Here is a 12,824-nt window from a genome sequence, read left to right on the forward strand (position 1 = left end):
GGCAAGGGGGAGACAACGTGGAACCATGTGAATGTTAGCTATTCCAGAATAAGCATGACCCAGACTGGGCAACATAGCAAGACCCCATCTCTACAGAAAAATGTAAAACCATTAGCTGGGCATGGTGGTGTACATCTGTAGTCCCAGCTACTGAGGAGGCTGAGTCAGGAGGACCACTTGAGCCTGGGAGGTCGAGGCTGCAGTGAGCCATGATTGTGCCACTTTAGCCTGGGTGACAGAGTGAAACCCTGTCTAAAAAATAATAATAATAATAATAAGAAGAAGAAGAAGAAGAAGAAAAAGCGCAACCCATGCCTAAAATATGAAATGAGGCCAGGCGCAGTGACTCACACCTGTAATTCCAGCACTTTGGGAGGCTGAGGCAGGCGGATCACCTGAGGTCAGGAGTTCAAGACCAGCTTAGCTAACATAGTGAAATTCCCGTCTCTACTAAAAATGCAAAAATTAGCTGGGCGTGGTGGGGGACACCTGTAATCTCAGCTAGTCAGGAGGCTGAAGCAGGAGAATTGCTTGAACCCAGGAGGCGGAGGTTGCCGTGAGTGGAGATTGTACTCCAGCCTACTGGGGAAGAGAGCAAGACTCTGTCTCAAAAAAAAAGACATGAAGTGAACACAATTTTAAAGTAAGTTATGTAAGTTCCTTGTGCCAGAGCAGGAGTTCCTATTTCTTTGCTCTGTGGGCTCGGCTGAGATGGGTAGCAGCTGGTGACCCTAGCTTGATGTATTCATTCCACCAACATTTGCGGTGCCCCACCCCCCCCGTGACACAGCTGTAAGCAAGGAGCTCATCGTCATCACCTGGGGTTGGGATGCAGGTTCCTGGACCACGCCCCAGACCTTGTGGGCCCAGGAATTTGCAACGTTAACAAGCACCCTTGATAATTTTTGGAACCACCAGAGGGTTAAGAACCATCTAGTCTGGGCCGGGCGCTGTGGCTCACGCCTGTAATCCCAGCAATTTGGAGGTCGAGATCAGGCTGCGCAAGGTGGTGAAACCCGGCCTCAACAAAAAATACAAAAATCAGTCGGACATGGTGGTATGTACCTGTAGTCCCAGCTACTCAGGAGGCTGAGGTGGGAGGATTGCTGGAGTCAGGGAGGTGGAGGCTGTAGTGAGCTGTGATTGCGCCACTGCACTCTAGCCTGGGTGATAGAGACAAAACCAAACCACCCGTCCGGCACTTTGCCAAGCTCCTTTGTCAATTTCCAGGAGACACAACCCTAGAACTGAGACCCCAGAGCCTGGACATGCTGCCACACACTGCCATCCTGAACACTTCCATCAACTGCTCCCAGTTGCCCTCTGCAGGTATTTGACCTGACAGCTTCCAGCTGAGTCCTCCCGCACCTTGGCCAAGTTGAGCACTCCAAGACATCGGCTTCCCGGAGCCTCTCCGCTTCCCAGCTGGAGGCCAGAGATGCCTCAGACTCCCCAAGCCTGAGGGTCTGCAGGCACGAGCTGCTTGATAAATTGGTGATGAAGGGGTTCTGATGCCACCTGCTCCCCAGACTCTCAGCCACCAGGAAGCCCTGATAGAGAAAATCAGTGGCACCTGGGTAGCTGCTGACCCCTCCCCCTCTTAACAAGGGGGTGGGTTGCTCAGGCCTGGACTGCATAACTGGGGGAGGGCTGGGTGAGCCCTGGGGCGTCTGAGGCTGCTGTGCCAAGTGAGGGCTTCAGTGCAGGCCTGAAGGTCAGCGTGGAGGGCCAAGCCATGATGTCCTTCCAGAATATCATCCGCCTGTCCCTGGACAGTCCTGCCCATGCGGTTTGTGTGATGGGCACAGAAATCTGCTTGGATCTCAGCGGGTGAGGTGCTGGGAGGCCTGCCAGGGCTGGCAGGGCAGAGGCAGACAGGCCTGAGACCCAGTCCCCTTGCCCACGGAGTTGGGGCTTACTTCCCTAGCCTTACCATCCTGCCCATCTTGGGAAGCCTTGGGTCTCTAGGGGGGCCTTCCATTTCCGACCACTGCAGGATTCTGACTTAAATCCTGCCTCTGCTCTGTAGCGGCTGCCATGGACTCTTAGGGAGGCAAGTGCCTTGGCCTCTCTGTCCCGTTATCTGTGAAACCGTGGGGAGGCTGGCCTCGGGAGGCTGTGAGGAGTAGGCCAGGGAGATTGTTAGATGCGGGAGCCTGGGTGGAGGTGACTCACAGCAGGGTCACAATACCACCTCCTGAGTCCCACACCCTGTTCTTTTTCCTTATGGGGATTCTTTGTGGCTCAAATGAATGTCTCCTCCCTTCTTGGGAGTTGGGGGCTTATCGCTAAGATGTAGCTGCGGTAACTTCTACAGTGTTGGTGGTTGGGGGGCGGTTTGGGCTGGGGCTTGTCACAGAACAAACCCAGGGGTCCTTTGTGTGGGGGCGTAGGAATAAAGACCTCAGACCATTCTGACTGCAGACCTCTGCCTCAGCACGCTGAGGAGAATGAGGTTTTGGGAGCCGTCCTCCTTCTCCCATGCTGGTCATCTCCTACTCTGAGAAGGTGAGTCTTTGTGCCCTGAAGTGTCTCTTTCATCTGGCAACCCAGGTGTGCCCCTGAGAAGTGCCAGTGCTTCACCATCCGTGGCTCTGGGAGGGTCATGATCGACGTGGCCAACACAGTGATTTCTGAGAAGGAGAGCGCCACTATCTGGTGGCCCCTGTCTGATGCCACCTACGCCACAGTGAAGATGATCTCGCCCAGTCCTTCCATGGATGGGGACAAGGTAAACCTCGGGGGAAGAGGCGAGGGGCATCTCCCAGGGGTGGGACGTAACATAGCCACTGGGGCTCCCTCCTGGCTGCAGATGTGACTTGGGCCTGTGAAACACGCGTTGTTTTGCATGTCTGATCTTATTCAGTGTCTGCAGCAGACCTGTGGGGTAGGCACTCTGTGACCCCATTTTACAGACAAATGGAGGCACTGGCCGGGCGTGGTGGCTCACGCCTGTAATCTCAGCACTTTGGGAGGCCAAGGCAGGAGGATCATGAGGTCAGGAGTTCAAGACCAGCCTGGATAATATGGTGAAAACCTGTCTTTACTAAAAATACAAAAACTAGCCAGGTGTGGTGGCATGCACCCGTAGTCCCAGCTACTGAGGATGCTGAGCAGGAGAAGGGCTTCAACCTGTGAGGTGGAGGTTGCAGTGAGCCAAGATTGCACCAGTGTTCTCCAGCCTGTACAACAGAGCGAGACTCCATCTCAAAAATATAAAAGAAATGGAGGTATCTCGTGAAGGTGCCCTGCTAAGGCAGCAACCAGCAGAACTGGGATTCCAGCTGGGAGAGCTCATCTCGGCCATCCGAGCCCCTGATGGTGATGCTGGGTTGGCTTCCGACCTAACCGCGCCACAGTCTGGCTTCAGGGTGCTAGCAGCATAATTCAGATGGGCTTTTTGCTGAAGACAGCTCTTCTGGATATGGAGCCTCTAAAGAGATTTAATAGCTAAAGTGTCCTAAATGCATGCTACATGCTAGAGAGCTTGGATCATGTTTTGGGGTGTTGGCCTCGACCATTGCTTTACTACTTTTTGAGAAAACCTCACTCTTGTCGCCCAGCTGCTGCCTCCCAGGTTTAAGCAATTCTTCTGCCTTAGCCTCCTGAGTAGCTGGAACTACAGGTGCCCATCACCATGCCCAGCTAATTTCATATTTTAGTAGAGATGGGGTTTCACCATGTTGGCCAGGCTGGTCTTAAACTCCTGACCTCAAGTGATCTACCCACCTCCACCTCCCAAGGTGCTGGGATTACAAGCATAAGCCACCACACCTGGCCTACCGTCACTTTACATAAGAGGAAACTGAGGCGGAGTGCTGTATCTAAACCTAAACAGCCTGCCTAGAGGAGGGTAGACCCAGGATTTGAGCTTGAGCCCAAGCGTGCGCTCTCCCCTGGGTAAGCTGTCTCCCCAACGGGGTGCCTGCAGTGGGGAGGTCCCCCTCCACCTTAGACACAAGGGGGCAGCAGTGGTCTCCCGTGGTAGAAGCAGGTGGCTCGTTCAGGGAAGGGGTGCTCAACCCTGGTTGCAGGTGAGAATCACTGTTGACTTGATAACCTCAATACCCAGGCCACACCACCTACCAATTAAAACCTCTGGACTAGGACCCTGGTTTAAAGCTCTCCAGGTGCCTCCAGTGTGGAGCTAGGGGTGAGAACCGTGATGGAGCAGTTCAGCACTAGTGGAGCAGAGCTCCCCCTCCTCCCCCCCCCCCCCCCCCCCCGCCACAGGACCCACTGGAGATGCCTGCTGCGGAGGCATAGGTGCACACACCCGCCTGCCGTGTGTGTCTAGGGCAGGCAGTTCCCCAAGAGGCAAGTAGTACATTTAGATAAGAACTGAGCCTCTCAGGCTGGGTGTCCTTCTTAGCAGCTTATGCCCCCAGAGGCCTGTTTCCCCACTGTCTACCTTATGGAGTAGCCAATGGGACCCTGGGCAGGTGAGTTCAGGGAGGATGTGTGGTGTAGTTTCAGGCTTGGGGTCTAGAACCAGGTGGCCTGGATCTTAAATCCCTTTGAGTGGTGTGGGCTAAGTCCCTTGATCCCTCTGCCATCAGGGATACAGTTGTCGCCTGGACAAGTGGCTGCAAGCCTGGCTCCCAACAAGGCTGAGGTTGGGCGTCCTGGCAGATTCTAGGTCCTCAGGGTACTGACTGTCAGCCCCAAGCACAGAGCCATGGCCCCTGTAGAGAGACTTCAGAAGCTGTAATAGGGAACCAAGGTCACCCGCCTAGACTAGGCACATGGCCTAGGGCTCTGCTCCTGGCCCCTGCCCTCCAACGCTGCTGTGGGTTCAGGACGCTGTCTCCACAGGTCTCGGTCAAGTACTATGGGCTCAACGAGGATGCACCTGTGGGCAAGGCTGTGCTGTATCTCACTGGCATTGGTGAGTGTGGTTCCCACCAGGAGCCTTGGGGAAAGGGTGGTGTTGGTTGGAAGAGGGTGGGAGGGGGGGCTTGCAAGAGGAGCCGAAAAGGATTCTCCTGGTATCAAGATGCCTCCCGTGGGCCCCAGGAATTCCTGAACTAACTCCTAAATGGATTCATTCGGGATACCCACTCCCTCCCTCCCATGCTCACTTGCTTCTCCATCTTCATGCACTGCCAACCTAATTCTGAGAATGGAAACAGCCAGAACTTCCGTGTTGCTGCATTTACCCACCTACGCCTGTCTAGTGCCTACGTTCTGCCTCTTTGTTACAACTGATGTCTGGTCCAAAGTTAATCTTTCCTGTCTGACTAGATCTTTTCTTGTTCAAGAACATTTCTTTGGCAATTCTTACCGATGTAAGAAGCTGACATCCTTCCCCCTTGCCAGATCACCCCCATCAGCTCAGGAACAAACCGTAACCTCTTTTTTTTTTCCTGTGTGTGTATGTGTGAGATGGAGTCTTACTCTGTCACCCAGACTGGAGTGCAATGGCACGATCTTGGCTCACTGCAACCTCTGCCTCCCAGGTTCAAGCAATTCTCCTGCCTCAGCCTCCTGAGTAGCTGGGATTACAGGCATATGCCACCATGCCTGGCTAATTTTTCATATTTTTAGTAAAGACGGAGTTTCACCATGTTGTCTGGGCTGGTCTCAAACTCCTGACCTCGTGATCCACCTGCCTCAGCCTCCCAAAGTGCTGGGATTACAGGCGTGAGCCACCAGGCCTGGCCATAACATCCACTCTTAAACCCGATTCTAGGTGGTCTTTAAAATCCACTTTCCCACCTCTGTTCCTGGAGAGCCATCTGTGTCCTCAGTTTCTCTAGAATCTATTCAGATTAGGTACCTGCCAACAATGGAGCTCTTCAGAACGCTAACATCTGTAACACTAAGTTTGTTTTGTTTCATTTTGTTGAGACAGGGTCCCACTCTGTCACCTAGAGACACAATCATGGCTCATTGCAGCCTCAAATAATCCCCCCACCTCAGCCTCCCCAGTAGCTGGGACCATAGGTGTGTACCACTATACGTGGTGGGTTCTTGGTTTTGGTTTTCTGTTGGGTTTTTTTTTTGTTTTTTTTTAGATAGAGTTTTGCTCTTTTTGCCCAGGCTGGAGTGCAATGATACAATCTCGTCTCACTGCAGTCTCTACCTCTTGGGTTCAAGCAGTTCTCCTGTCTGTCTCCCAAGTAGCTGGGATTACAGGAACCCGCCACCATCCCCAGCTCATTTTTGTATTTAGTAGAGACCGGGTTTCACTGTGTTGGCCAGGCTGGTCTCGAACTTGTGATCCACCCACCTGGGCCTTCTGATGTGCTGGGATTACAGGTGTGAGCCACTTTGCCCGGCCCATACCTGGTCTTTAATCTTTTACACAGACATAGGTTTCCCTGTGTTGCCTCAGCTCTCCCCACCTCAGTCTCCAGAGTAGCTGGGACTCCAGGCACATATCACCATGCCCAGCTGATTATTTATTTATTTTTTCCCATAGAGGGGGAGTTTCACCATACTGCCCAGCCTGGTCTCAAACTCCTGGCCTCAAGTGATCCTCCTGCCTTAGCCTCTCAAAGTGCTGGGTTCCAGGCGTGAGCCGTACACCTGCCGGTCACCCCTCCACACACTTCAATGCTTCAGGGATGCTCAAGTTAGTTTTCCTCCTGCCTGTTGCTTCTCTGAATCCTCTGGAGCTCAGAGGGACTCTTCGCAGTCCTTTGTCCCCCTGCTTCCAGTCAGTGAAATATCTTGGGCCCACGGGGCTGGTCAGGTGGCTCCAATGTCCCCTATAGGCAGGCTGTTCCCACAGACCTGACTCGGATATGCCTACCCAGTATGATCTTTTGGGTGTCTGACAGATGCCTGAAACTCAAAGGATTCTCTACCCTGGAAAACCTATTTTTCTTTTTCTTTTTTTCTTTTTTTCTTTTGAGATGGAGTTATGCTCTTGTTGCCCAGGCTGGAGTGCAATGGCACAATCTTGGCTCATGGCAGCCTCCACCTCCCAGGTTCAAGTGATTATCTTTCTTCAACCTCCCGAGTAGCTGGGATTACAGGCATGTGCCACCACGCCTGGCTAATCTTGTATTTTTAGTAGAGATGGGGTTTCTCCAGAAACTCCATTTTTCTAGTAGTTCCTCCATCACAGTGGGGGACAGCTCCGTCCTTCTAGCGTTCAAGGCCAGTAACCTCGGCATCACCTGATTCTTCTTACCCCACAGCAGTCTGTGAATACCGTGAGCATTACCTGATGTTTAGCCAGAATCCAGTGACTTGCACGTCCAATGCCTTCACCCTGGCTCGGGCCTCCCAGTGGGGTTCACTGCCAGCACCCTTGCCCTTCTGTAGGTCTAGTCTTGATCCAGCAGCCAGAGTGGCACATCTTTAAGTGGAATATCGGATAACACCTTCCAACTGCTTCCACTTTGCTGAGATTAAAGCCAGAGTCGCTGCCCATGAAACTATGAGTAACTCTATGCTACCTGACTTTACCACCTGCAGATCTCTACCCTCCCCCATCCTGCTCATTCTGCTCTGGGCACTGTTGGCTACTCTAAGCTTTGACCTTGCCACGTTGTACTTCCTATTCCCCCAAATGGCTTTTACTCTAGATATTAACCCAGATCTTGTCTCCTTCAGTTCTCTTTTCAAATGTCCGCATAAGCTTCCTTCATTGAAAACTGAAACAGCTCCACTCCGATCCCTCTCCCGTTTCCCTCAGCACTTACGACCATCAAACATGATGTATCTGCCTGCCCCGCCCCTGCTGCACACATGCGTGCTAATGTAAGGTCTAAGGAGACAAGCTCTCTGTCTTGTACACTGCTAGATTTCTAGGACCTGGGGCAGCCTGGTTTGCAGTGGGCATCTCCTCCCTGAGCATCTGCGGGCCAGATGCTGATGACATAGCAGCAAACAAGTCCTGTACTCGTGGCCCTGACATTCCAGTTGGGAATTGGCATGTCAAATAACAAGAACAAAAGACCATGCTAGAGCCACGTGGTTGTCTGTTGCATGGTAGAAAGGTTGGGAGAGGCTGTATGCTAAGGCGAGGGGCAGTCCCTATGACAATACCTGGGCAAAAGCATAGATCCTTAAGTGTTTTTTTGTATTGTTTTGTTTTGCCGAGATGGAGTCTCACTCTGTCACCCAGGCTGGAGTGCAGTGGGGTGATCTCTGCTCACTGCAATCTCTGCCTCTTGGGTTCAAGTGATTCTTCTGCCTGAGCCTCCTGAGTAGTTGGAAATACAGGCGCCTGCCACCACACCTGGCTAATTTCTGTATTTTTGGTAGAGACAGGGTTTTGCCATGTTGATCAGGCTGGCCTCGAACTCCTGAACTGGGGTATGATTTCAGCTCGCTGCAACCTCCACCTCACAAGCTCAAGCGATTCTCCTGCCTCAGTCTCCTGAGTGGCTGGGACTGCAGGCACTTTCTACCATTCCCAGATAATTTTTGTGTGTTTAGTAGAGATGGAGTTTTGCTGTGTTGCTCAGGCTGGTCTCAAACTCCTGACCTCAAGTGATCATTCCACCTCGTCCTCCCAAACTGCTGGGATTACAGGAGCAAGCCACTGTGCCCGGCCACATTAAGCCTTTCCTGTGTCTTAGAGCATAGAGCTTTCTGGAAGGCTAGGGAGGTAGGTTTTGCAAGTAAGAATCACTTGTGTAGAGGCTGAAAGCCATGAGATAGCCTGAGAACCATGATGAACTTGTTTTGTGAGTTCCAGGGAGTTTTGGGGTGTACATGTGACTACTTGGGCCTCTCAGGGCTTGGTGAAGCTGCCAACTTTGAGGATGGGTTTTGCTTCTAAACTGATGGAATGTCAGAAAGGTTGATGGCCTGATGCTAGCCTTGGGCAGCCCCACAGAATGTAACCTGTAACTTTGAGGCTCCCTCTGGCACGGGTAGGTGGCTGGGACACTCTTCTCTTCTGTTTCAGAGGTCTCCCTAGAGGCAGACATCTACCGCAATGGGCAAGTTGAGGTGTCAAGAGACAAACAGGCTAAGGTGAGTCTTCCAGCGGAACGGGGCCTCGTAAGCCGGATCGGCCCGCAGGCTCGCTTGATCTGACCTTCCTAGTGTCTAGTCCAATTGCTGTAATGTTGCTAATGGATTAGGTATGGGGAAAGAAAAACCAAGCTCTGTCACCCAGGCTGAAGTGCAGTGGCATGCTCGTGGCTTACTGCAACCTCTGCCTCCCGAGTTCAAGCAATTCTCCTGCCTCAGCCTCCCCAGTAGCTGGGGTTACAAGCGTGCACCACCATACCGGCTAATTTTTGTATTTTCAGTAGAAAGAGTCTCACCATGTTGGCCAGGCTGGTCTCGACCTCCTGACCTCCAGTGATCCGCCTGCCTCGGCCTTCCAAAGTACTGATATCAAAACTGACTAAATTTCTAGCTCACTAAAAAAAAAAACTAGTATGTCTGGCAACTCTAGACGCATGTCCTACCCTGGTTGTGGAGTCTCCTAGATGAGAGGATTAGCTGCCACTTTAGGTGACACATCTGTCTTCCAGGCTGCCTCAGTCCCTGATTCTGTGAACCTGAAAGGAGGTAGGTAACTGGTAACCCTGAGCCTGGCTTCTTTAGCATCCTTACCTGATGTTACCTTCCTGTTCCTACAGATACTTGACCTCACTGGTCCTGTTCCCTAGGTCCCTATGGCCCTGGAGAAAGGCTCGGCTGGCCTTTCTGCTGTAAGGTGGCATCCGAGAAGCAGAGGATGTACTTGGCTCCTTCCTATCTCATTTGCAGAAAAAATGGACCTGGGGTCCCAGTGGTTGGGGCGCCATCCTGCTTGTGAATTGCAACCTTGCTGATGCAGGCCAGCAACTTGAGGACAAGACCAACAGAGTGATCTTCTCAGAGGGTAGGACCTCAGACTGTCTCCAACTTTCCTTCTTGGTCTTGGCCTTTCCTGCTCTACTTCTCAGCAAAACATAGATTTCAGACTAATTTTCTCTGCCGCCCACACCCTCTCCCCCGTCCCCACGCCAGGGCTGACCAAATCCTTTGTCCTGGGTTGGAGTTGTGTAACTGGGAAGAGAAGTCACATGGCCCCATGCAAAGAGCATGGGTGGTTACAAACTGTTATTTCCTAGCTATGAACTTGAGCGCACTTGCTTCCCTAATCTTGTTTCCCTATTTAAAATGGGGATGGTACAGTTGGCTGCCCAACTGTATCAGTCGGTTGACAGTTGGTTGACAAGGCTAAATGAAGACAATGGGGATATATGCACCGCTTTCTAAAACGCCTCTCATAGCCTGGACCAGGAACCTTTGACTGTCTTGGGTAAAAGTCATCTTGGATTGGGTCCTGACTTGTGGTTGGGACCTCGGTTCTGGGTCTTAGCAGTAGAATGGAATGTCTTGGTTAGAGGTGAACCCTCACTGAACTGACCCTGAGGCAGGACCTGTGTTTGTGGGGACCAGGGGATCAATGCCATCCTCACTCAAAAGGAGGCCCTGCGGTTTGCAGTTTGCCTGTGGCCACCTAGAACAAGCAGTGAAGTGCAGTGCTTCAGGCCTGGGCCCTAGCAAAAGGCAGGGAGTCCTTGGTACTCTGTTCAAGCTCCCCGCCCCTCTCTACTGCCCCTCCCTCCACCCCCAGAGCACTGGCCTCCAGGCATTCCCCAACCTTGGCTTTGTCTTTTGCCCAGAAATAAAGAATCTGTCTCAGATGACACTGAAGGTCCAAGGCCCCAGCTGCCTCTTAAAGAAATATCGGCTGGTCCTCCACACCTCCGAGGAAGAGTCGAAGAAGGCGAGAGTCTACTGGCCCCGAAGTGAGTGTTCTTGTGCCAGCGCCAGCTTTGCCTTGTTCTCAACGTGCCAGGGCAAGTTGTGCCCACACCTCCTCCCACCAAGGTCCCTGGCAGAAGCCTGCTGGAGACCTAGAGCTGCAGATAAGGGGCTGTCGTGGCTGCCCTTGGGTTTCTAGGATTCTCTGGCTGCCACCTTCGCCATAGGCTAAGTCTGTACACATGGGTGAGTTATTGCACCTCTAAGCCACTTTCTCCTCTTGTAAAATGGGGGTAGCTGTGCCCTCCCGGCAGGCTGGAAGAGAAGAGGCAAATGAGCCGAAACAGAGGCTATTGTCTTACGCAGATTAGATCACATCTCCCAATGACCCCTCTCAGGAGAATCTACCTTCATTCTTGTTTTTTTGTTTGTTTGTTTTTTTTGAGACAGTCTCCCTCTATCACCAGGCTGGAGTGCAGTGGTGCAATCTCGGCTCACTACAACCTCTGCCTCCCAGGTTCAAGTGAGGCTTCTGCCTCAGCCTCCTGAGTAGCTGGGATTACAGACACATGCCACCATGCCCAGCTAATTTTTTGTATTTTTAGTAGTCAGGGTTTTCTCCATGTTAGCCAGGATGGTCTCGATCTCCTGACCTTGTGATCCATCTGCCTCAGCCTCCCAAAGTGCTGGGATTACAGGCGTGAGCCACTGCACCCGGCTCATCTTTACTCTTAACCAAGACCCACTATCTTAAATTTCCGGAAATTCGAGGCCCAAAGCTAGAGCAGCGGCCATCATAGCACCTACATCCCAGTCACCGGCCACCCATCTTCAGCCCTCTGGCTGGGAGGCAGGCAGCATGCTCTATTCTACAGATGGAGGGCTGGTTAGGAGGGAGACCTGTCCAACTCCAGCAAAGCAGCTTTGTGCAAGTCTTGACTTCCCTGAACTAGCTCAGTACTTAGTGCCTCTGAATCTGAGAGAGCTCTGCTTCTGGAGGGACACGCCAGCATGCTTTTTTGTTTTTCCTTAGAGAGGGTCTCGCTCTGTCGCCCAGGTTGGAGTGTGGTGGTGTGATCACAGTTCACTGTAAACTCAACGTCCTGGGCTTAAACTGTCTTTCCACCTCAGCCTCCCAAGTAGCTTGGATGACAGGTGTGTGCCGCCACACCTGGCTCATCCATTTTTTTGTAGAGACGGGGTCTCACTTTGTCCAGACTGGTTTCAAACTCCTGGACGCAAAAAGTCCTCCTGCCTTGGCCTCCCAAAGTGCTGGGATGATGGGTGTGAGCTGTTGCACCTGGCCCAGCCTGCTACCTTCTCTTCCAAACCATGCTTACCTTCAGCTGGGCAATGGGGGGAGCCTGTGGTCTATACTGTGCTTGTTCTCAGAGGGCACCATCTCTGTTGCCAGCATTGGAGAGCGAGCCCCTGCCACTTCCTGGCCTTCACTCTGGGGCCTTAGTTCAGTCTCCTCCTCCATCTCTTCAGCCCACAGGTCACAGCTGGATTTCAACGTAGCCTGGGATTAACCAGAAAAGGCAGCCCAGCTTGGACGTGGTCATCTTACATGTGGGCTGGAGCGAGCCAAAGAAACCCAGGGGTCTAGGTCCAGTTCAGGCCACAAGAGCTCCTCTAGCCCTGCAAGGCCTACCAATGCTAAAGTAGGCGGGCTCGGCCAGGCAGGCCTTGGAGTCTGCCAGTTCATGTGTCATGCTAGGGACGCCATACTCAATCATGCAGATCATAGCAAGCCACCGGTTTCTTTATTGAAAAAGCTTATTCAAAAATCTAGGGACCAGGCGCCATAGCTCACACCTGTAATCCCAGCACTTTGGGAGGCCAACACAGGCAGATCATTTGGGGTCAGGAGTTCGAGACCATCCCGGCCAACATGGTGAAACCCCATCTCTACTAAAAAAATACAAAAATTAGCCGGGTACAGTGGCATGTGCCTGTAATCCCAGCTACTCTGGAGGCCAAGGCAGGAGAATCACTTGAACTCGGGAGGCGGAGGTTGCAAGGTTTGTAGTGAGCCAAGATTGCTGCATTCCAGCCTGGGCGACAGAGCAAGACTCGGTCTCAAAAAGAAAAACAAAAAACTTATTCAACAATCTAGGGTAGGGCAACATGACATGTTTTTCTTTTTTTTT

At 52.3% G+C, this 12,824-nt stretch overlaps 1 protein-coding gene across 1 annotated transcript in view; it reads left to right on the forward strand.

The window, feature by feature from the left end:
- Positions 1 to 1,738: 1,738 nt before the first annotated feature.
- The window catches only part of PADI6 (peptidyl arginine deiminase 6), a 30,071-nt gene continuing 18,985 nt past the window's right edge, over positions 1,739 to 12,824 (forward strand). Inside the window, exons 1-6 of the mRNA XM_017503177.2 lie at positions 1,739 to 1,830; positions 2,554 to 2,731; positions 4,816 to 4,888; positions 8,870 to 8,937; positions 9,685 to 9,799; positions 10,590 to 10,715. Coding sequence (XP_017358666.2) covers positions 1,739 to 1,830; positions 2,554 to 2,731; positions 4,816 to 4,888; positions 8,870 to 8,937; positions 9,685 to 9,799; positions 10,590 to 10,715 — 652 coding nt within the window. The remainder of the gene's footprint in view (positions 1,831 to 2,553; positions 2,732 to 4,815; positions 4,889 to 8,869; positions 8,938 to 9,684; positions 9,800 to 10,589; positions 10,716 to 12,824) is intronic.

The sequence above is a fragment of the Cebus imitator genome, unplaced genomic scaffold (assembly GCF_001604975.1).
Source record: "Cebus imitator isolate Cc_AM_T3 unplaced genomic scaffold, Cebus_imitator-1.0 Scaffold15, whole genome shotgun sequence".
NCBI classification, from domain to species: domain Eukaryota; kingdom Metazoa; phylum Chordata; class Mammalia; order Primates; family Cebidae; genus Cebus; species Cebus imitator.